At 34.4% G+C, this 26,144-nt stretch overlaps 1 protein-coding gene across 1 annotated transcript in view; it reads left to right on the forward strand.

Moving 5' to 3' along the window:
* Positions 1-14,536: 14,536 nt before the first annotated feature.
* The window catches only part of LOC129278898 (ATP-binding cassette sub-family C member 5-like), a 36,449-nt gene continuing 24,841 nt past the window's right edge, over positions 14,537-26,144 (forward strand). The window contains exons 1-3 of the mRNA XM_064111627.1: positions 14,537-14,913; positions 22,448-22,534; positions 22,922-23,182. Coding sequence (XP_063967697.1) covers positions 22,947-23,182 — 236 coding nt within the window. The 5' untranslated portion in view covers positions 14,537-14,913; positions 22,448-22,534; positions 22,922-22,946. The remainder of the gene's footprint in view (positions 14,914-22,447; positions 22,535-22,921; positions 23,183-26,144) is intronic.

A 26,144-nucleotide genomic window follows, 5' to 3' on the forward strand; every position in this document is an offset into this window, starting at 1 on the left:
ACACCTCAACAGTGAAATATGCAGTGCTGCATATACATGTGAAGCCTCTCAAATTTATGAAACACATGATTTGATACTGTACATAAGGAAGAAATATCTGATAATGTAAAGTTACATGCAAAAATGATTGAAGTGTTGCTTACTAAATAATTCAGAACTGATTATCAAATATTCTGTTCTTATAGTGAAGTTTTATGTACTGTAGTATTTTCCATGTAATTGTAATATCTGTACTGTACCTCAAGTATACATGTGCCTGTTTGTTATGTGCAATGTGTAGTCATGTACATGTACTGAGAATGCAAAATGTTTTGAAATTATCGCCTGGGTTCTAAAACAGATTATTTGGCTACCATCACTTCATTTTGCATCTGGAGTGATGTGCTCACTAGAACGATGTGCTCACAATGATGCCATGAAAATCAAACCATGCAGCCTACAGTTTATGAATGATTGTAGGAAATAAAGAGGGCACCATCATTGTATCCCCCGAAAAGAGTTTGGGGATACTATGGATTTGGCCTCGTCGCGCCGCCGCCGCGTCCAGTAAGGTTAAGTTTTTGAAATTTCGTCATAACTTTGACAGTTCATAGATCTGATTCATAAAACTTGGACATAAGAGTAATCAAGTATCACTGAATATCCTTTTTTGAGTTTTAGGTCACCTGACCAAGGTCAAATGTCATAAGGTCAATAAAACTTGGCCAAGTTGGGGGTACATGTATTTGTTGAATTGCCATAAATTTGAAAGTTTATGGATCTGATTCATAAAAGGTGGACACAAGAGTAGTATCACTGAAAATCCTTTTCGTGTGCGTTTCAGGTTACATGACCAAAGTCAAAGGTCATCAATGAACTTTGGCCATGTTGGAGGTAATTATTAAATTGCTGTCATAACTTTCAAAGTTTATGGATATATAATTAATGAAATGTGGACATACATGTAGGGGTAATCAAGTATCACTGAAAAGTCTTAGGGCACATGATCAAGGTCAAATATCGTTTAGGGTCAATGAACAGACATGTACATGTAGTATTGTATCATTATATGAATGGTGTTTTTTGTGAATAATTATTTTAAAGTTGTTTTCAATGTCAGCACTGCTGCTATATTGAATCGCGTAATGCAGGTGAGACTGCCAGAGGCGCTCCACTTGTTACAATTAACTTTTGTATCCCTCATTTGCTCTATGTGCTGCAAAATGTGTTAGAAAAAAATATATTTTAGTAGTAAAACTTGTAAGAAAGAGAATACTCTTGATTTTTTTGTGCAAACTATTTATTCTTTGATTTTCAAGGTGCTACTGTATTTATTGGTCCAAATTCTTTTGAAATTTAAACCTGACATCAGGCTTAGGCTTTGTGTGAAGTTAGGATTTCAGTGGACAAACCTTTCCTAGGGGGATTCACACACAAAGATTTTCACTCTTTAAAGGACAAGTCCACCCCAACCAGAAGTTGATTTGAATAAAAAGAGAAAAATCCATGAAGCATAACACTGAAAATTTCATCAAAATCGGATGTAAAATAAGAAAGTTATGACATTTTAAAGTTTCGCTTAATTTCACACAACAGTCCTATGCACATCCTGGTCGGTATGTAAATGAGGAGACTGATGACGTCATCCACTCACGTTTTCTTTTGTATTTTATTATATGAAATATTCTAATTTTATCCTCAGTGTCAAGTGAAACAATGATTAATTTCTCCCTAAACAGCTGGAATTAGCATTGTTTAATACTATATTGTTAAGTCGAGTTGGTCCTTATTGTCAAATCTGTAAAAAATGAAATATTGTATAATTCAAACAATAAAAAACAAAAGAAATAGTGAGTGAGGGACATCATCGTCTGTCTCATTTGCATGTCACTGAGTTGTGCATATCACTGTTTTGTGAAAAATAAGCGAAACTTTAAAATGTCATAACTTTCTTATTTTACATCTGATTTTGATGAAATTTCTAGCATTATGCTAGTTTGATTTTTCTCTATTTATTCAAAACAACATTTTTCTAGAGTGGACTTGACCTTTAAGTCTTGACTAGTTGTGATTAATGCCATGTCATAATGATTTCATTACTTATAAAAGGGGTTATGAATAATGTCATTAGTTTATCAGTGAATCTGTGGACAGATTATTTTGCTCTTGTTTTCATTTTTGAAGAATTCAAGACATTAACTGGCATAAAGTTTTGTTGCTTTTTTGTGCTTTTTTTTTTTAAAGTTCATTTATTTATTTGTTTATTTTTTTTTTTTTTTGGGGGGGGTTGAGGCATTGAAACAAAACGAAAAAAGTTGCTTATTTCTACACATTTTGATGCCTGATATTCCATCAACCTTATACACGAAAATGTTGCTGAATTTGACACTTTTGCTGCCACACCATCATTGCGTTATTTCAGAAAATTCTCTTGTTGAAACACTAAAAAACAGATTGCGATTCAAGTAAACTTTTTTTTCTCCACTTTGTATGTGTGTGAATTCCCTAACATTGCTGTTCCTATTGTCAAGGTTATAACGTATACATGGAATAGGGACCATATCTTTCTAATTTTGAAGCAATATGAAATAATAATTTACAGATCATCATATGTACATGTATATGTATACGGCATATGGTATTTGTATGTGAAGAATTTTATTTGTAAGCGAATTATTTTATAAGTTCTGAAACCACTAAAATTGAATTTTACTTCATTGCGTATGAAATTTGATATGTAAATGGAAGTTTTCAAGTAATTGATATGAATTGAGTATTGGCTTCTGACAGGTAAATTGTATATTGAGTAGAAAAGACTAGCTCATTTATCTACATGTACATGTACATGTATAAACTGCATTTATAGGTACAGTATAAAAGTGATCATTTTACCATTGACTTGAATATGTTATTCTACACTTTGTTTTCATGCAAGCATTTATAATGATTATTGTTTCACTGGTAGATGAATACAAATCCTTTTGTTGATTTTGTGCCAATTTACTTCATGAATTTATGTCATGATAAGGGTATTTATTGTGTGTGTATTGAGGCAAGAACCTGTCACTCACTCTAGGGTCTTCTGATTCTCCATCTAACTCAGCAACTTTCAATTTGTGCGTTTCATAATACATGTGAACGGGTCGCACCCTCATTGTGACATCACTCATACGCGTACGCATTTATCCTGAGAAATGGGTCAACCACCGTGTACTCAACAGCCAGCATGCATTGATGATCACCGTGTTACTCTTTCAAAGTGATCACAAATCTCCTTTAAGCTCTTCAGTCCCGGGGGCGGGTAGTCAAATTATAATATGATACCTACATGTATGTGCCACACCAAAATTGAAAATATGGGGCTCTTGAACTACATGTAAATCTTGGTCTTAAAACGGGGGCCTCCTGAACGGCTCTTGGATCGACGATCACTGAAAATGCGATTCTCTGCAACTGAGCTCATAAAAAAAGGGGGTCTCTGGAACTCATCAGATAGTAGGCATAGCATGGTACATGTAGCGGCTGTGTAAAACGTGCGCATGTCTTGCTAGATTAATATCGGGCTAGCTAGCTGCAGACGCGGGGTGCTTGGGCGGCCCGGCATATGGCTCCACGCCGATCGAGGTTGCCACTCTGACCGGCTGAGTAGTCCATGATGGGCGTGCACCGGTACGAGGAACCAAAAATTTGAGGGTCTCCGGAATGGGGGAAAAAATAGGAATTTCTATGGCTTTCTAAATTGGCGATGCTCTGGAACAAAAATTTAGGCTGAAAATTGGGGTCTTGACCACGGCACATACATACAATACATATCATACATTTATGCTAAGTGCCCCTACCCCCCCCCCCCCGGGTCTTCAGTTTCCTAGGATTTCTACTGATTAACTCTCATTCTTCTCTGCGCTTGGGACTCTTCGTTCAACTCGATATTTCCTCAATTTTTCAATTGTCACTCACAGCCTGTGCTATTTTGTAGTCTGCGGGTACACACCCTTATTGAAACTTTGATCAACAAGTGGGTCTCCACGCAAAGACCAGCACATGTAAAACAAACATGACAGTCTGTTGTGATTCTCCCAAAATTGCGCAAATAATGCAGCGCCACACCTCCCTTTTATTGAATTGATATGAATAAAGAAAAATTATAGAAAATTTACTGCAAATTATGCTAGCGCAATTATTCACTACTGAATGATATGCGCCGTAGAAGCTAAAACAACAACTTGCTTTTACAATTTAGGGTGAAGGCCTTCAGTACACAAGGCATTATACTTATAGGCTGCTCTTTCAGACCCTTAACTCGATCGAGTAAAGAGTTTGCACAGCAGACTATCTTATTTTGTATGTCTTTAAAGTTCTTGACCCGCAAACCTCTCATGATAATAAATTCATCCAAATTTCTGAATTGGATGAATAAAGACAAACCTGGGCTCTGTAACACAACGCAATGATTTGCAAATATGAAAGAACCGCATTGATTGGTCCCTGGTCAGTATTTTAAACCTAATGCGTGTGTAACATTGATATTGATTGGTCAATTCATTTAGCGATTGATCACTAATATTTGTGTTACAGAGCCCTGAACGTGGTGGCTCACATGTATATATGAAATGCTCAAATTGAATAGTACATGTAGTATTAGAATTTTCAAATTGTGGACAAAATGGAGCCACAGTTCTTTTTTTTTCATGAAGTGAGTGAAATAACAGATGATCACTGATTTATAATTTATTTGAAAACTGTAAGCTTTGAATGGACAATAAAGAAAACACAAACTATAACCAATATGAGGAATGTTATTCCATCTTTGAAGTGATCAATGACTTTGTTTTGTACTAAAGAGGGTAATTGCAGATTTACCAACACGAGCAATAGTTATGCAGACATGCCAACCGTTCCTCTTTTTTGCTATGAATACACCAATACTTTTTTTGTATGATTTGTTACTTTTTTTAGAAATTTCCGATCATGGTGTATCTATTATACACAGCGCGTGACACTAGCGCCGGTGTGACAGTCTTGACCAGTAAAAATCACTGTCGGGCCAGTAAATTGTTGCATGAAAAGAACAAGTAAATTCTTGCCTACGAGCACATGTTTACAGTGTAAAAGGGTGAAATATCAAGTAGAGTCATTTCACATGTTTTTTACCGATCTCACTACAACAGGCTGGTGATTGTTACGTTGAGACAAATTTTCAAAAAATGCTCTTTTTTGTCAATTTTTTTTCTTTTTTTTCTTTTAAGAATACTTTTTTTTTGTAGAGGGTTGGCAGGTCTGGTTAGGGCTAACGAACATTAGAGAATGTAGAATGTTGACGTGAAAATGCAGGCACACGTGTCACTTGAATAGGCGACGTCGATAAAGAATCTCAAAGTGGTTTCAGTCTACTCTTGGCGTACGAGTACTAACACCAGCCAAATTGCAGGCTTTAGGCCGGTTCGAAAGCCGGCATTGGACGAGGCTTTGTGCATACCTACACTGTAAAAACTGTGGTGTTAAAACTGACACCAGTTGGTGTTAATAGAGGACCACACCCTGAGGTGTTAAAATTACACCCTCGAGATTTACCATAACACCAAATAGTGTAAATGTAACAACCAATGGTGTTGCAATAACACCTATAGGTGTTAAAATAACACTGTCAATTTAACACCGGTGTAAAATAAGTGGAGTGGTCCTCTATGTACACCGGTTAACACCAAAGTTTTTGCTGTGTAACGCATGTTTATCTTGGGCCTCACTCGTGTCACCATGGAAGAGAATTGTGATTTAGGTGAGGTTAATAGCCCACTTTACGAAAATGCTGTGAGAAAAGAAAGTGGGCTTAGCCTAACCCTGATATTAGTTGGGGTATGATTTATCTCCATGTACGATACATATGTAATGCCCTTTTCTCACAGGCAAAATTTTGGTCCAGGCTGGAAATATATATATCTTAATAAATAGAGTAAAATTCACAGAGCAAAATGCTGAAATGTCATCAAAATCGGATAACAAATAACAAATTTATTGAATTTTAGAGTATATCAATATTTTTTGAAAAAAGTTATATGCACATTGTCATGAATATTCATTAGGTGGGCTGATGATGTCATATCCCCACTTTCCTCTTTCTTATGTTATTACATGAAATCATAATTGTTTCATTTTTTCATACATCTGTAAATGATGTGTCTCCATTATGATGAAATAAGTTGCGGCAATAAATAAGTAATGCACTTAATCAGTTTTCAATCCAATTGTTTTAGTTCTTGGTAGAAAATTTTTGAATAAACCTAATTTCATATAATAAAATACAAAAGAACAAGTGGGGATATGACATCATCAGCCCATCTCATGAATATTCATGAAGATATGCCTAGAACTGTTTTACTGGAATAATGCAAATCTTTAAAATTCATTATTTGATATCCAATTTTGATCAAATTTTCAGCATTTTGCTCTGTAAATTTTACTCTATTTAATAATATGAAAATTTCTAATGCGCCGGTATCCATCATAAAAAGATGCTCATGGTGAAATAAAGAAAAGAAAAGAAAAAGAAAAAGAAAGGAAAATAGAAAACCTGAACAGAGGGGTGAAATAACAATTACCTACATAAAAGCTTGTGTGAATAACCAGGTTTTCAGAGAAGTGGTGAGACAAGAAACATTGCGGATTTCTTTTGGAAGTTTATTCCATAGGAATGGCCCAGCATGTTGAAATGATCGATCCCCCATGAATTATGAGATGGTGGTACAGCAAGTACATGTAAGGATGAACTAGAAGTATGCTTTTCACACTGCACTTTTTTTCCTTAACCCCGGGAAATTGGTGAGGCTAAGGGGGGGTCTTAGCCCCACCAATTTCCCGGGGTTAAGCTTAGCCCACTTCGTTTTCACATTACGTTTTAGCAAAGTGGGCTAGCACGGTAAATAGTACGGTACTATCTGGCCCTGCAAAAAAGCAGGGTTAGCCGGCTTATTGTGGTGCTAGCACCACAATTGCGGTGCTAAGAGAATGCAGTGTGAAAACAAACAGGGCTAAGGAAAGTGGGGCTAAGCATTTAGCCAATCACGGAAGTCGAATTGCACGTTAATCACGCTCTGTATGGTAAAATCATCAATATTCATGAGCTGAGGGATAGTCCGGGGTTAATGCATTATCCCCGGCTGAGCAGATAGTATGGGGTTAAGAAAGACAGTGTGAATCGAAAAAAAGATTTTTTTTTTTTTTTTTTTTTTCCTCCAATTAGAGGATTTATTTACACCATCGCAACATAACACATCATACAAATGAACATACATGAGATGACATGACATTTAAAAAAAATTATATCAATACAAAACAATTACATAATTATGCAATCATCCAAAAGTCTTACATGAGTTATAACATATTGAATACATCAGTGAAAACAAAAGATTTACTGAGTTTCATACATATTCGGTAATTTCTCTGGGTAAATAAACATATCTTTTCCTGTGCCGAGCTTTCATTTCTACTCTACTTTCTATTTCTCTTAAAAATATAAATTTCAGATTATCTCTCTTTTCTTTTCCGGATATGTTTCTAGAAACAATGACTTTGTGAATGCACCAAAGTGCAATGGTCAGAAGTAAAACCAAATTTTCATCTACTTCATGTTTAAACAGAATTTTGTAATTGATTTCTAAATCTTTATGAAATAATTTTTTAGTCAGTTCTTTCAAATATTCAAAAAATGATTTATTCAAATCACAAGAAATTAAAGCGTGTTGGATATCTTCCTCCATTCCACAATACGAACATAGGTTATCATTCACTAAACCCCATTTGTGTAGGTTTCTTCTTACGGGTAATAGGTCATAAAGAAGTTTAAAATTAAATTCGCGTAACTTGCACTCATGAACTTGATTTAGATTATAAAAAAATTGTAAAAAAAGATAGTATGGGGTTAAGTATAGTCCGGGGTTAAGGATAGTATGGGGTTAAGGAAATGCAGTGTGAAAAGCATATAGAAGACCTAAGGTTGCGAGAGGGATTGTAAGAGATATTTCCAGCCTGGACTAAAATTTAGCCTGTGAGAAAAGGGAATTACATTATGTATCATACATGGCGATACATCTTGTAACGATTCCCTCTCTATGAAAGGTTACAATGGGAAGAACCTCGTACCAAATCTCTCACATGGCTAATTGAAACGCCTTGATAGTAAGCATTATCCAATCAAGCTTGTCCTCTATTGCTGTTACTATTAGTGTGAAGCAGTATCTTCTCTTGTAAACATACAGTATCTTATCTCTTGTTGGTCCTCTGTAAATAGCTCTGCCTTGATCTGGTAGTGACTTAGTGACTGTATGATGTGGTGATGTATTGATTGTGATTGAATTAGAGGACTCTCTGGTTATGAAGTGTTATGGTTTTTAAACAAAAACTTTGAATTAAAAATTGGGAATAACAACTCACTATTGCAAAGGTTCAGAGATAATGAATTGGATCTTTAGGGTGAATGATTAATATGTTGAAAGGGAGGACTGTATGATTATCCTCCCCCTCCCTTTCCCCTTGCCGATTCACGCAATCATCAATTTATGAACTTTATTGTGACCATCATTATCATCACCATCGTCATCATATCGTATTCTTCTTCTTATTCTTCTTCATTATCTTCATTATCATTGTTATAATCATCATTATCATCTTTATCATCATTTTCATCATTATCATCCTCATCATTATCATCATCATCAACATCTTTATCATCATCATCATCATCATCTCCATCATCATTTTCTTCTCCTTCTTCTTCTTCATTATCATCATCATAATCATCTTAATCATCCTCATCTTCATTATCATCATCAACATCCTCCTCCTCATCATCATCTTTATCATCTCCATCATCATCAGCAGCAGCAGAAGTATATTACATGATTATGATGATGATCATCATAATCATCACCACCACCAACACTATATTTTTTTTTCTTCTTCTTCTTCATCATTATCTTCACTATCATCGTCATAATCATCATTTATCACCATTATCATCATCTTTATCATCATCCTCATTATCATCATCATCATTATCCTCATCATCATTATCATTATCCTCATCATTATCATCATCATTATCATCCTTATCATCATCCTCATCATTATTATCCTCATCATTATCAGTATCATCATCAACTTCCTCATTATTATCATTATCATCATCTTTATCATCATCATCATCTTTATCATCATCTCCATTATCATTATCAGCCGTAGCAGAAGTATTATGATGATGATGATCATCATCATAATCATCACCACCACCACCACTATATCAGTAGCTTCATCATTCAGAGAAACTTCTTTCCATAAATTGGTGGAATAATCATCATTATCATCATCTTTATCATCATCCTCATCATTATCATCCTCATCATTAGCAGCCAGCAGCAGCAGAAGTATATTACATGATTATGATGATTATCATAATCATCACCACCACCACTAAATCAGTAGCTTCATCATTTAGAGAAACATCTTTCCATAAATTGGTGGAATAATCATCATTATCATCATCTTTATCATCATCCTCATCATTATCAGCATCCTCATCATCATCTTCATCTTTATCATCAACTCCATCATCATTAGCAGCAGCAGCAGCAGAAGTATATTACATGATTATGATGATTATCATAATCATCACCACCACCACAATATCAATAGCTTCATCATTCAGAGAAACTTCTTTCCACAAATTGAAAATTAAATATGTAATGACATCAAATTTCCATATAAATATGACTTCAATTATATAGGGCTTGTCAATACCATAGCATAAATACTGTTATAAGATAATTATATTGAATTAATTGCAATGTATACACATGTATTATATATTCAGAGATTTGTACAACCGATAAAGGGTTTTTGTTTGAACGAATTTTGACCCTGTATTATGATTTTCAATACTATTTTGTAATTGAAAATATTTTTGGTTACTCCCTGAAAAAAAGATAATCCATGGCAAAGTCCTCCAAGTTATTTGTTTTACTAATTTAGGAACCGAAACAAAGAACTGGTATTATCGAGTCAAGTAATAGATAGTCTTCAATCAAAACATGATTGTAATATTTTCTTTTGAAGTTCAGTTGCCATGTGTGTGAAAAAAATGGGCAATTACTTTGTAACTTTCATCAGCAGTAATCAGTTTTTATTGAAACAAAAATAATCATCTCAATCACATAAACTGTAAATGTAATACGTGTACATGAAAAGATGTTTTGTTTTAAGCAATAGCTTGGATTGACATTTTAAGGGGGAATCCACTATATTTCTGTATACATGAACAACAACAAAAAAAAAATGTAAAAAAGTATTTTTTCAGGTTGGAGTGCAAGCCACACATAACATATTAATGGTGCCAATAATGCCAAATATCTTTTTGGGGGGAAATTGAAGTAAATGGGAAAAGGTCTACATGAATTTCTAGTTTTGTTTAGACTTACATTTTTCATATAAACATGTACATGTATATACAGTATCTGCACTGAATGATCAAAGGCATCTTCATGTCAATTGATTAAAGTCACGATGCTTGAGAAGAGACTAAGATCTGTCCCTATTTCTGGGTTAGCATGTGCAGTAGCCTCACCAGTGAGCGTTGCCATGGGAACTTAAATCGAGCATCGGTAAGCCATTGCTCAAATTTACACGACACCCAGGCTCGGACGATCTTTGGATGCTTGCGCCGGGCGAAGATCGCAGCGAAGGAAAGATAGCACTTTATCAGGAGCCTACTTCAAGAAAGACTCATGATCATATTGACCCCAAGAAAAGGTACATGTAACAGTGTATTCTGATATTCAAAGTACTGTACTGTAAAGTCCACAAATTATTATCCAATAATATGTGTTTTTGTTAACTTATCAAGTAATACACAAGACCAATGGACGTATATTTATGTATATAGACAGTTTATACAGATATTCAAAGTACTTTTATGTAAATTCTAGAAATTATCATCCAACAATTACCGGTATATGTTTTTGATAGCTTTACCCAAGAACAATGGACGTATATGTATGTATGTAGGCAATTTTACTAATATTCAAAGTACTTTAATGTAAATTCCAGAAATTATTATCCAACAATTATGTTTTTGATAACTTATATAATACCCAAGAACAATGGATGTATATGTACATGTATGTATATAGGCAGCCTTGTAAATTGTTTATTTTTGTTTATTTTAAGTCTAATTTCTCAATAGTTTTTTGGAATGTTTTTTTAGTTTGGAAACTTCAGATCTACACGATGTATCAAGTCAAGGTTTATTTCAGAATTTAAGGTCATTGGGAAATCTTGCGGATATTTGACTTATATATTTATATATTTTTCAGTAGTATTTCAATATTATTTTTTCTTTGATTTGAAGCGAGTATGAAATGATGTGTCTGATGATATAATGAATGCACATTTAAAAATCATTGTCAATTTTCTGAGAAAATTGATTTTTGTGGAATTCATCTCATGAGGGAGCTGTTTGCATGTGATATCACAAAACCAGACCTTTGAAAAAAAAACATAACTCTCTTATTCTATGATCAGTTTTTGGCCAAATCTTGACCAATACATGTATATTTCTTTTGTTTCCTGTTATTAAAAAATTTTCTTCTCGGTAGGGTAAACTTCCCCTTTAATAACAGTCCCAAACCCTATCTTACATCTTCTGATTCTCTGAAATTCTGTGAAAAATCAATAAGCAAGGTAAATAGGTTTCTACATGTACCTCACATTCTTATTCAATTAGCCAGAACATTTGACATTGAAAACCACAATAATTCTTCCAAACCAAAAGTTGCCACGTTGTCTTCGTCTTCTTTCCATTTGATCTAATGATCGCATTCCAATTGGTCTAATCCTAGTTTGTCTTCAGCCAGTTGGTCTACTACCAGTTGGTCTACTAACTAGTTGGTCTAATTGCCATTTAGTTTGGCCCATCTACCACTATGTCTAATTTCCAATTCGGCTATACCAGGGGTGGATCCAGGATTTTCCAAAAGGTGGGGCACATTTTCCAGAGGAAAATTTGACAAGCAAAAATAAAAAAAAGGTCTTCACCAAAAATTGAAGGTCACTTCCTCCAGGTAAAATTTAACGAGCAAAAGAAAAAAAAAGGTCCTCACTTGTGTATGAGCAACATATTCCCATTAAAAATACATGCTGTGACTTTCAAGGGGGGGGGGCACACTTGTGTAAAAACGGCATATTTACATAATTTTCATTTATTATGGTTCTCAAGAAGGGGGGCACAGGCCGGATGGGGATCTGGGGTTGTCATTTTTCCCCCAGCAATCTGCTTGTGATGAAAATCCATCTCTAGCAAATTGTGAATACTACAATAACTCAGTAGTAGATCATATTTGTGCAGAAAGATTTTTTGTAAATTTTTGTCTACATGATTCATGCCCCCCAAAACAGTAATCAGTGTTATGTTTGTTATGTAATGAAAAAATGTATTATACGAATGATATGAACAAGAAAGGAAGAAAACAAATCAAATCAAAATACGGAATTTGATGTTTATAACAAAGTACACAGAATTTGCATTTTGGAAAATGAAAACTTGGGGCCTTTAAATTAGACCATGCATCTGCCTAAATTAGACCTTCTGCCCGAAGACCAAGTGGATAGAATCTTCTCCAATGATATATGTGGTCAGTGTGTGAATGGGAGGATGCCGACGCCCATCTCCAACCTTTGTCTCCTCTTATCTCCACCCCTCATACACTCATTAACCAAGCCCAATCTTGATCCTAACACCCCCCCCCCACCACCACAAGGTGAGCTGTCTTACTCAACAATGCAATGATGAAGAATCAGGACTGTACCATTCAGAGAGCGGGGAGGAGATGGAGCACAATCAAGGAGGGGAAGAAAAGGGAAAGCATCTCTGAAATAGGTACTTATCAATGACATAGCCACTTTACTTATTTTAAATTCTCATTAACATTTGATTATTAACGTTTGATCTTATTAACATTTGATCGGGTACAAATATGTTTTGCACGATAGTATGGCCTTGAAGCTTCATGTTTTTGTGTGTGTTTTTAAATGAATATTCAATCTTTTTTAATTGTTTTATCACTTTGAAAAGCTTTGGTTTGTTTTAAATCATTAGTGCTATTTACGTTAAAGAGATATAATTATGTCAATATTTTTAAATAGTCAAAATGGCAAAATCTTGTTTTTCAATCATTCCTTATTTAATGATGAAGATAATTCCATTTAATGAATGACTGAATTTATTTATATTTTACAGTATTGTATTGGTTTATTCCCTCTTGATGATTGTTGTTGTCGTTTTTCTTTTCATTTGAAATACTTGAAATGATATCAGAGTCAAAGTTTAGTTCCAAATTTCTCCAAACATCTTTTCCCTTCAATTTTGAATTTTGAGTGACAGATTGAAGTGTGGCATGGAAATTGCCCGGAACTAGTTATATTTTCATGATAAACTTTTACAAGAAGTAAGATTTGCTCTCTTGAACTCTTGATACTTAAAGTTAAAGCCTTTTTAATGTTTTGATAGCTATCCCCAAAAGTTCCTGTTATTCTTCCTATTCATTACTAGATTACATGAATCCAAAACAGTAATCTTGTGAAGGATACACGTGTAAAATCAAATGTCTTTTTTTGGGGGATACATTTTTGTAATTTTACATGCAAATTTATTTGGGTGCCCAGTCAAAATGGAAATAGGAAGGAGATATGTTTGTGTGTTCTCTTTGCGCGCTGATGTTGCAATTTTGCACATTCGTACAATTAAATTCAACAATTGTAATAATTAGTTTTCTCCCCTATCTTCAAATTAGATAAGCTAATAAAAGGCAGTAGTTCTTGAATAACATCTATATAATAATTATAAGTAAACTTGGTGCAATATGGATATCTTGAATTGAAGAAAATAACATGGAAATAATTGTCATTAATTTCCCTCAAAAATTAATTCAGCGTGCAAATTAATTTCCCAAGCAAGGAAGGGTCTAATTTTTTTGCATATACATTTGTCTATAGCTTTCTGATAGGCAATCACTAAATTTGTTGAATAAGTGCCCTATGTGCCCTTAAAAAAAAAGAGAATGAAACATGAGGCCCCTTGATATACAAAAAGATCAAAATAAAAATTTCAATTGATAATAAATGGATGACAAAAGATCCAACTCCTCCTGCTACCCATTTGATATTGGAATGTTATATGATGATGCTCGAGTATGATTCATATGTTTGGAATTTTACCAAAACTTAAGATGGGCTTTAACACAAATGCCAATTCATTTTATTCTTGATTATCAAATGGAATGATCAATTATTCAAACCTATGCAATGGCATTGACAAGTATAACAAGAAAAGAAGGGCAGCAAACAGAATACGATTGAAAAGTTAAAATAAAAACCTTCCAAATTACAAGCCCTTAGATGAAAGGAAGGAAGGAAGGAAGGAAGAACTTGAATATTGCAGCTATGACCACAAATCTGTAGCAATAAATTGTGACAATCATAGTAAATGAATATTTACAGACAAATTATCAAAGACTCTTAAACTTTTAATCAAACATTGGAATCAAGGATTAATTTTCACCACCCTCTACCCCTCCGTTTATATCGCACCCCTGCAGGTGGAATGGTACAGTCATATACCATGCACAGAACAATGTGCTGTTAACTTCTGATGCAGTTTTTTTCTAGCAGGCCACAAAATACACCACCAAATCCTTGAGGACTTCAGTCATATATTAACTCTCTTTGGAAGAGTATAGCTATCATATCTTCCTCCCTCTTCAAGTTTTTTTCGATTTTGGACTGTTTTTCCCAGGTTTTCCCCAAGATGGAAGAAGAGTTTGTGTGATCAGCTGACTTCGAACTGCCGTTTTATTTTACGAGCCATAAAACACAAGTGGATTTCAAGAGGTTAGTTGTCTAATTATTACTACCCAGTCAGTAATTGCCATTGATGTTCGTGTGTGAAGATGATTATGTCTTAACCGTTACATTTTTGCAATTTTTTCCCCTTTTCCATTTCTTCAGCTCTCCTTTGACTTGTATACTGCCCTTAAATGTTCGAGTTAATCATTTCTTTTGCTATTTTTCATTTGGGTGCCTGATTTTTAATTTTATTTTCATAAAACAGTGTAATTCAATATAACCTGTGTAAAATTGACTTTATAAGTTTTTGTCTTGTGTTAAATCATAAGTTACAACATGCAAACAAATTCATTTCTTTGTAATAAAGCAACAGCCATGGAATACAAAAGTTTGTTTTAATATCAAAATGGATTGGAAAATTCATAAACTGAATTTTTTAAAAAGTACATGTATGACTTTTAATTTCTCATGATGAATGCAGTTCTAAGAAACATATATGAATAATATTTTTTTATTATCAATGCAGATAAAATTGAAAAGGTAATGCACCTTCCTTCTTTCAAAATGAATATTACATTTAGAGGGATTCTTTTTTATTGTATGATGGTTGTACGTGTATGTTTACATTTTATTTGATAATTTCATAGTTTGGATAAACTTTAAAATTTGGTCTTCAGACTGTAAGATAAGATATACGGTTTATTCATTCTATGTTGATCCAACTTAACGTATGAAAGTATAACAAACTGATGCATCTACAGTAATGTAATATTCACAGAATATGTGAATGTATTGAGTGCAAAGGAATCGTACATCTTTTTAGAATTACCTTTCTAACTGTTTTACTATTCTACCATTGTAAGTATGCCTACACACATTTTCATCTTTCCCACTTTTTGTACAATAATGGTACTCTCCATTACTAGCTGTTAGTGTCTGAGCAAATAGCTTAATAATAGTAGTAATTCTCACAAACTTTGATATTTTCTTAAAAAGCTGGCAAGCATTAGCAGAATCAAACAATTAGGACATTTGTTCCAATCTTTGTCTCGGTCTATTTTCATACAGGAGTTATGTATTTTGTTATTGATAAATACATGGCCTTTTGTATTGAGGAGAATTGTGTACATGTATATTGCATTGAATCGAGAACTGTAATTTATTTATTATTCATTTTGTGGGTGTTCTTGGGCATGATCAAAATTTGCCTCTTCGTGAATGATAAATGTTTGTAAATTTGAGTTAACAAGATAATACTTTCATATCTGGAGAAGATAATTGTTTTCATATTCCATTTCTTTTTTTGGGGAGGGTGGAGGGGGGGGGGTTATTTCTTTAGATTAAATTTTTTTGGAGTTTCTGCTTTTATTGAAGAATTGATGTATTCTTTATTCAATAACATTATAAAGCAATTTAATTATAATGTAATGACAAGGAAATACCACATTATTTCAATGTGTGAGGTTATAGAACAATTAATGCAGGGGGAGACTATCATCAATATGTTTGTTCGAGTTAAAAGCAACCATTTCATTAGGATTTTTCAAATCCTAAACCTGATTAAAACTGACATTTATGAAACAATGTTAAATATGAATTAAATGATAGCATATAGATATAGTTCATTTCATACTTCTTCAATAGTAATGTTGATAATCCCGTAATATCTCAACCTCAAAAGTATCCATTTGTCAAATATAGACTTTAAATTGTATTTCTTTGTACAAAATACATGTTGCTCATTTTTCCAATGCAAATTGTGATGCTAAACTGATAACCTAATTGTAGGGGTTTAATGCCGCATTTAGCTCCCCATATTAGATAAACCACTTTAGATTACATGGTAGTTAAACCAGTGTTCAGAATTATGGGCCAGTGGGTAAAATTGTGATAGGTATAAGTTGCATCATGTGGAGCGTTGTGGCCCAGTGGATTAGTCTCCGGACTTTGAAACAGAGGGTCGTGGGTTCAAATCCCAGCCATGGCGTAGTTTCCTTCAGCAAGAAATTAATCCACATTGTGCTGCACTCAACCCAGGTGAGGTGAATGGGTACCTGGCAGGAATTCATTCCTTGAAATGCCGAGCGCTGGAAGCTAGCTGCTAGAGCTACAGACGGGGTAATAATATCCAAGTCCTTTGGAAGCGCATAGAGACGTTATTCATGTGTTATGCGCTATACAAGAACTGACTATATTGTTATTATTCTTGTAAATTAACTGTTTGCAATTTATAACAAATATTTATCAAGATAAATCTCCCTGAAGTAAAATTTCTGACTGAGGTACATATGACTACTGGCAGGATTAAGATACATGATTATTAGTCTAGATTGGGAGAGAGCGATGGGGGGGGGGGGGGTTAGAAAGAGTGAGAGGGGGGGCACTCTATGTCACTGTATGAATGAAATAAAAACCAGAAAATAAATTTATCAATAGTGATAGGAAAGAGGGAGATATGAAACCAATAATAGACTGAGAGCTATAAATGATATTGGGATATGATATCGTCACTGGGCTGTTAAAACCTCGTATCTCAAAATCACGAAGTTTTGAAGAAAGCTCAGAAAAAAGCTCTACTCTACCGTGATTGCATAAGTGGCAACCTTCTTTTGCCTAGAAAGAATTCTCCCCTGGAATTTGGAGAATGTTCGGACAATATGATGTTGCTGAAATTGCCATAATTCCAATAATATATATTAATATATATATTTTGAGATACAAAGTTTAACAGCCCACCCAATTTGAAAAAAAAATCTACTGACACCTGTGTACAATTGAAAACTGGAAACAGATCAAACCATACATAGAGAAAGAGTGAGATAGCAAGAGAAAGAGAGAGCGAGAGAGAGTAAGATAGCAAGAGAGAGGGAGAGATAGCAAGAGAGGAAGAGGGAGAGACAAAGACAGACAGAGAGATAATTTAACACTTGTGTTAGGGTCACTCTGTACAGTGTTATGAGAGTCCCTTGGGTTAATCATCGAGGAAATCCTTCCGAGGAAATTGATTTTTTTTACAACCATCATTCTCCAGTAACCCCAAGCTGAATCAGGATGTTAGGACTCATTCTGCCTTTATTCATACAATTCTAGGAAGTTACGCTATTATTTTCATAATTCAGGTTGGGTTTCATGTTTTTAAGATGCCTACATGTACATGATGGCGGGGGGGGGGGGGGATTTTCAATAAGGATATGTAAAGATGATTTTAATGGTTCGTGAAAAATTGAGGCATTGCATAGAAAGTTTTCCTACAAACGGCTTTTAAAAAGTAACCATAATTTGATATAACTTATATAATGATATTAATAATAGTAGTATTAGTAGTAGACTAGTAGTAGTAGTAGTAGTAGTAGTAGTAGTAGTAGAAGAAGAATAAGTAGTAGTAATAGTAGTAGTAGTAGTAGAAGTATTAGTAGTAGTAGTAGTAGTAGTATTAGTAGTAGTAGTAGAAGTAGTAGTAGTAGTAGTAGTAGTAGATGTAGTAGTAGAAGTAGCAGTAGTAGTAGTAGTAGTAGTAGTAGAAGTAGCAGTAGTAGTCGTAGTAGTAGTAGTAATAAAATTATAATAATAATAGTATTAATTATAATATTGATGATGATGATGATGATATTAATTATGGTAATAAATATACTAATTATGATAACAATAAAAAGTATGTAGTTATTATAACCATTTTATTTTATTTTCTTTTCCAGACTGAATGTTTGATTGAGATTGGCAAATTTCTTTGCTTCAGAGAAATGAATACTTACGAGCAACAAACATTTTCAAATCACTATGAATTTTAAGATTTAAAGCAAACTATTATCTTCAAAGCTTTCAAACAGTAGAAAGAATGTACACGTATGTAAATTATTGGTGATATACTCTAGTAATGAGAGGAAGGGTTACTTGCTCATTAAAAGTAAAGATTAATTGTTTGGTTTTAGAGTGTCTATCAATCACTCTATGAAGGCCTAGGATTGAAGCATTTATGGACGACGGTGAGGGCTATACAGTCCGACAACGGAGATATTAACAAAGATATCCATGGTTCACCATGCACTGGGGGGGGGGGGGTGATATTAAAGGGGAAGTTCACCCTGAAGAAAAGTTTGTTGTAAAAATAGCAGAACAAATAATTAAAAATATTGGTGAAGGTTTGAGGAAAATTCATTTAAGATATGGAAAGTTATTAGAATTTAAAGTTTTGGATTTGTGACGTCATAGACAGCAGCTGTCCGATACATGTATGTTAATGTTATGTAATATAAAATGCATAAATTTCAATTTTTTAATGGTTCCTGGTGACCAATTTATGTTTCTTTTTAGAAGTGGGTGTGAAATGATTTGTCTAACAATATACTGAAGATACAGTAAAAACCATTTTCAATTTTATGAGAAAATGACATTTCATTGCTTTTTTACCATATGATATGTAGGAAAGCTGCTCTCATATGACGTCAGAAATCAAGTAATTAAAGGGATGCTCCGGGCTGAAGATATTTATATCTGAATAAAAAGAGTGAAATTCACAGAGCAAAATTCTGACATTTTCATCAAAATCGGACAACAAATAATGAAGTTATTGAATTTTAAAGATTTGCATTATTCTGGTGAAGAGGTTCTAGGCAGGTCTTCATGAATATTCATTAAATTTATATTTATATTTGGGGAGTACTTTTCACAACCTTCTGCCTAGATCTACAACATCGGATAAGCTTTACTTATATTGCAACGAATGTTGATTTTCCGGGGCTTTTACAAATTTCTGGGGTACTTTTCTGTGCTTTTTTTTTGTGTGTGTGGGGGGTGTCCTATGTAATTTTTCCCTGATGGGGATAATCCTAAATGGAATATCCTCAATACTGATTACATTTTTTTTTCCAAGTTGATATATTGTGAATTTACATTCATTCTTAAAATTTCAAATGTTATAGTAGTACTACCTTCAGTATTAATAATACTATTACAGTCCATGATAGAAGTAAAAGTAGTTACTGTAGTAGTTGCTTCTATTGGATAACTTTTTCAGTATCCAATGGCTGATTTGCTGCAAGGTCCATTGTAATTTTTTTCTAATAGTTCAAAGACTTTTTCCATTTTGAAAAATATTTTTCTGTCACATTCTGGTGTCTCTATTGAATTGTTGATTCCTCATTTTTTGAATTATTAATATCATTATCTAAACTCCATTTGTCCTCTTTGGAGCTGGTTAAAACAATTCATGATTAATGATGAATGGTTGCATGACTGTGTTCAATTGGTTCAAAGAAGATAGCATTTAGTGTTTCTATGAACTGTATCTGATTGATCTGTTCACACGTTGCCTTGAGGTCCAAAGGGCACTCTGTATAGGGTTCATACCAAAACCTGATTGATGTTAACCGACCCTGGTCAGACCACGCGCTTAGTAGTTATATCGTGAGTTAGCATTTAACTCATTAAACACAGGATCTTTATTTGTGTATAGGATTTAAACAATCAATCTCATTAAGAGAGCTCAATTTGAAAAGCATCAATGGTATCTTTTCTGTACTTGTTGCAGGGTGGAAGTTGGTCATTCGATTAGAGTGTGGAATTCAGAGCGGAGCACTTGTCGCCGCCGGAGCAAATTTCATGGAACCATTAATGACAGCCATCCTGTAAACTGTCTCACATCAGTATCGTTAAATATTTTTCACTCGCTCACTGCAAAAAAATCTCGCAACGACTCAATTGGGACTCATTCGTTGAGTTGTTGAGAGATTTTTGCAGTGAGCGAGTGAAAAATATTTTATGATACTGATGTGAGGGAGTAAGGGGAGACAGTGTACAGGATGGCTGTTATTAATGGTTCCATGACGTTTGCTCCGGCGACAATTGCTCTGCTCTAAATTCCACACTCTACCGAATGGCCAACTTCAACCCTGGGTTAAATGCTATACAGTACCCTAAACTAACATAAAACCCTATTGCAATCCTAACGCCAACCCTTCATCTTTTAAGCCCGGAGCAATAGTCACAGGAGCAATTGTCGCAGGAGCAAATGTTGTGTCACTGCTTTGAATACCTTTCTGTGAAGCATGCAGTGCTCATTTCTGCTAGATGATCTGATATCAATTGACCGGCTTTTTGAACATTAATCATTACAATTTGATTTGGTGTATTTTAGGAAATAATCACTGTTGTAAGAAAATATTTATTTCCTGCCAGTGATTGTTTCAGTATCTATATGATATCCTGTGACCATTAGGATAAGCTCAAGAAGTTTATCAGGTGAAGTAGCGAAGATGGTCTTCTTAAGGACGACGCAGATGGAATAAAAGGAAGAGAGACAGACAGGGAGAGAAAGAGAGAGAGAGAGGGGGTAAGAGGATGCAGACTGATGTGGACGGGGAGGGGGTGAGACTGGAGAGGAGAGAGGGAGGGATGAGGGAAGGGGAAGGAGGGGTAGATGGACATGGAATGGGACAAGAGGGAGAGGTTAGGAAGGGAGAGATGAAGAGAGAGAAATGGAAGAAAAGAATGGGAGAAGAGGGAGGAGGATTAAGAGAAGAAAGAGAGAGTGGAGAGAGGACTGGGGGAGGAGGGAAGGAGTAGCAGATGGATAGGGAATGAGACAGGAGAGAGGTGTTAGAAAGAAAGAGATATAAAGAGAGAAGAGAAAGATTTGATTCTTGAGAAGAGGGTGTGAACTGGTGGGAGAGGGGAGGGGAGGAGGGGCAATTGAAGAAAGGATGGAGGGGTTAGAAAGAAAGAAAGAAAGAAAGAGAGAAGAAGGGAGAAAAGAGGATGAGAAGAGAGGGAGAGAGAGTAAGGGGATGAGAAAGATGAAAGGAGAATTGATGGGATCTATATAAAGATATAAGCAGAGAGAGAGAGAGATAGAGATGGAATGAGGGATGGGAAGAAAGTGAGAGTAGAGAGAGAAGGTAAAATGGATAAAAGGAGGAATGAGAGTGTGAAGTACTTGCCGTAAACTAGATGCTCAATTTGACGCTGACAATGATAAATGGTTTGTGGTACTTGGTTGTCTTGTAAAACTGTTTATTAGCAACATGCAGTGTTTCACTCTTAATCACATAATGGTCTCGACTTGGATCTACAGTACCATTCATCTACTCCTTTGTTTAGATTGAATGAGCATTCTGACTTTTATTTAACATGAATGTTCTATATTGACATATCTATCAAGATTTCTGCCATCCTTTTCTCCTATCTCTCTCTCTCTCTCCATTTATCTCTTCTTCTCTCTCTGTCTATCTGTCTCTCCATACATGTATCTCTATCTCTCTCACACACACTCACACACACACATGCACCCGCACTCACTGACATACATATATACTCTCTTTCTTTTTCTTCCTCTGCAATATATTAATTCACCATGTCCCCCCTTCCCTCTCTCACACCATCTATCCATTTCTCACTCCCTCTCTCGTTCTTATATCATCTCTCCCATAATGTAAGTGCCCATCTTTTCTGCAACTCACAGTTATGGTAAATTCAATGATGTAATGTGACGTTCACCATACAAGATTAATCACTAACTTAAAAAAAACAATTGCAACATACTGTTCATACATTTCTTTTTGTTATCTTGTTTTTATTTTTGCAGGATCTTTATACAAGTGTTCGTTCTCCAAATATAGACATTTCTTACACTTATATTTCGGACAGGGTCTTGCTGTTAACTGCTGGAAAGGTAACTTGAATTGTTTTACATTGATCATATCATTGTTCTCACTCTTTTATATTGCATAAAGGTATAAAAAGGTCATAAAATGGTTTGTTTTTAAGAAACATATTTCATACAAATGATAAAACGACTGTTTTTGACTCGCTGCAGTATGCCCATCGTTGGCGAAATGTGATTACGCCATTATATATCTAGTTCTTGATGATATTTTGTATTTCCAAATACTGTTAAATCATTTCCTACAATTTATTATTACAAATTCGATGAAAGATCTTTAAAAATGGTTTTATGAAACACTGCATTTACTTTTTCATAGATCCCCTTGTTTCTGTATTATTTGAAATTTGAATGTTGCATATTATTATTATATTTCTGATTTCCTTTGGTGTACAGGGCAGTTACTGACCTGTTGCCAAGGATGCCCACCACAACGGTAGGCGCAACCAAGAACGGCAAGTCATCAGGGGTAGGTGGGTTCATCTCGGCGTTACCGGCCGACCTGATTGACAATGCCGCCCTCGCTGAGATCGAGACGGAGGAAGGGGTGGAGCTCATCCCCGAGGTGACATACCGTGACTTGAAGAAGAAGAAGAAAGGTGTTGCCAAATACAAGGACCCGCTAAAGGTCTTTATTCCCATCAGGAAAAAACCCAAGTAAGTTATCAAAACCTACATGTATACATGCCTGGCTGGAAACCTGTCTATCATGTCTATAGTGACCACTGATGTGTATACATATTGGGTATTATGAAATTGGTTACAGATAGGCCTACAGGTATATATCTATTTTTCTTCTACATGACAATATACATGTACTGTAGCATAAATATAACAAATACATTTTATTAATAAATCAGACATATATATCATTGAACATAAATCAGTTGCAGAAGATGGATTCCCAGGGGGGCCAGTCAAATATATTGCTGTACACACGCGTGACCAAGGAATTTCCAAACACCCCCTAAACGAGTTTTTCTTTGTGTTAAAAATAACCCCCTAAACAAGTTTTTCGCAGGCTTTATTTACACATTTTGGCCCCTAAACAAGTTGTCGCCAAAATATGACCTCTTGGGGAAAAAAAACATACCCTAAACACGTTTGGCTAGTTAAAAAAAAAAAGCTTTTGGGGAAAAACATACCCTAAATACGTTTGACCCCGCGATTGACCATTGACCAGTCTTTCAAAACCACCCTTTTTCTTGAAAATCTGTGTTTTTGATACCCTTAACGAATCCACACGCGGACCGCGTCCAAAACTGAAAAAACACCCCTTTAAACGCGTTTTTTTTGGTCATGCGTGTGTACAGCAATATATTTGACTGGCCCCCCCCCCCCCGGGGATGGATTGCCATTGTAAGCAAAAAAATGCTTGAAAATATGACAAACAGAAACATATACTAATCATATAATCATATTATGAGCAGAATGGATGACTACGAATTATTAAAGTATCAATTATGTAAAAAGAAAAAAAATCAAACAGACAATTGCTAATATGATTAACTATTCTTGAAATAGTCTTAAGAGAAAAATTTTTGTATCTTTTTTTTTTCTTGTATCTTTCACTGAGCGTGTATAATGTTAGCGCTATAATGATGCATAAAGTAACAAAAAATGGCACATGATATACATGTATCTCTGTTTCATCAGAGGGGCAAGGGAAATTGCGCCTCATGTCAAATTAATGTTTTATAGAAGAAATGCTTCATTGGTTGACCTAAGCATGTAACAATTAAAATTATTGGTTGATGATGAAATATTGGGCGTATCAGAGATAAAAATAGGGGAGTTTTTACAGAGATAAGACAATTTTCGGAATAGCATTTTAAGATAATTTAGGCCAGCTGTTATCTTGGTGAATTACAATAATATTTACAAGAAAAGTTCAGAGAATTTTCAGAATACTACCCCAGAAGTGTAATACATGCAGTTATCAAATAAAGTCAAATATATGTAGAATAGGACCTCAGAGGAAATCTTAGGGTTGGCTTGAAATGCTAATCATGAGTTAAATCATGAATAATTTACCACCGCCCCCAAGATTTTAATTTCATAAAGAGAATCTGAGTGTAGATTTTTTAATTTCTCTGCTTGATTTGTGAGTGTCTTTTGTGTGGTTTATTTATTTATTCATTTATTATTTATTCATGTTTTATTTATTATAATCGATAAAAAAAAAACAGTGGAGGGTAGTCCGGCTCAGTTTAAAAACTGCTTAACAACAGAACCCTCCACGAATAAAAGAACATAAACATAACAAAATAAATAGCATAAACATGGTAAATGATTAAATAACAGAAAATGAATATGATGAAATGATAACATAAATAAAAACATAAACTATAATTAAGTGCGGCTGCACGTGGTATACTACCCCCCCTCCCCTCCTTCCCAAACTGGGCCAAGTTGTAAAATTAGAGCATGTTTAATACATTGTAGTTGATAACATCTGTCTATTAGAAATATAAGAAATTCTGAATTAGAGTAAATATTATATGTATATTCATGGTTTATTCATTTCATTAACACCAATACACATATGGCAGCCAATGGCTGAAATGTAAAATTTTTTTTACAAAAGGTTTATATATAAAAAAAAGGAAAATACAGATTCACAATAATACTGTACATGTAATAGAACCGGTAAGATTGTAAAAAAAAATTAATCGTAAACCTCAGAATTCGGCAGGAGACATACTCTTTTGAATAGATCAATACTGACTTTATCACATGTTCATAGAGAAAAGTTTTGTATTGGCTACTCTGTCACATCAGTGTGTATACATGTAAGTTAATTTTTCTGTTTTCTGTGATGGACTTGGATTTTTGGTCAAACTCTAATTAAATCTACACATATCTTTTATTATCAATTAAAATGCAATGTTTATTCCAACATAATCCTTGACTTGTTCAATTTGATTTCTGTTTTTATTATCTAATAAAGAGATAAACTCCCGATGCATTTTACAGACAATATGTGTATACTCTAAACAAATAAATGCTCTTGGTATTGTCACCCACTGACTTCAAAACAGGTCATATGGGTTAATACAAAGGCTCAGAAACTCTTGGGTGAACTAAAAGTTACGGGGTATCCTTAATAGGTTTTAATCAGCTCCCCTCTTTATCAACAAAGCAAACACGGCTTTATGCTGTAAGTAGCAAGAATAGTCAACAGGCAAAGAAACAACAAGCATCGTTTGTCTTATCATGAAGTATTTGACCAAAGTTCATTAATTAGTGGCCCTGCCTTTTTCGTAGTTCTGCTGACTTACTGTCGAGTGTTTTATGGTGTAATATGTTTGTGTGGCGTCTGGGGTTAATTTTTTGTGAAACAGTTTGAAGTGAGGAATGCGTGGTACAGTAGTATGATTTAATAGGGTGGAATCTCAATATGAACAAGTACATGTAGATGAATGATTATATTCATGCATTTATAAATCTGATGTCATAATGATTCATGATAAGCTTGTTGAGGAAATTGAAATTGAGGTATTTTCCTGACCTTTTCAAATGTTTGCTCCCCCTTTGTGCACTTTGAGCATCTCTAACAAAATTGATATGGCACCTTATTTATTGCATTTATTATTAATATTATTATTATTTGTTCCTG

The sequence above is a fragment of the Lytechinus pictus genome, chromosome 16 (genome assembly GCF_037042905.1).
Source record: "Lytechinus pictus isolate F3 Inbred chromosome 16, Lp3.0, whole genome shotgun sequence".
Lineage (NCBI taxonomy): Eukaryota > Metazoa > Echinodermata > Echinoidea > Temnopleuroida > Toxopneustidae > Lytechinus > Lytechinus pictus.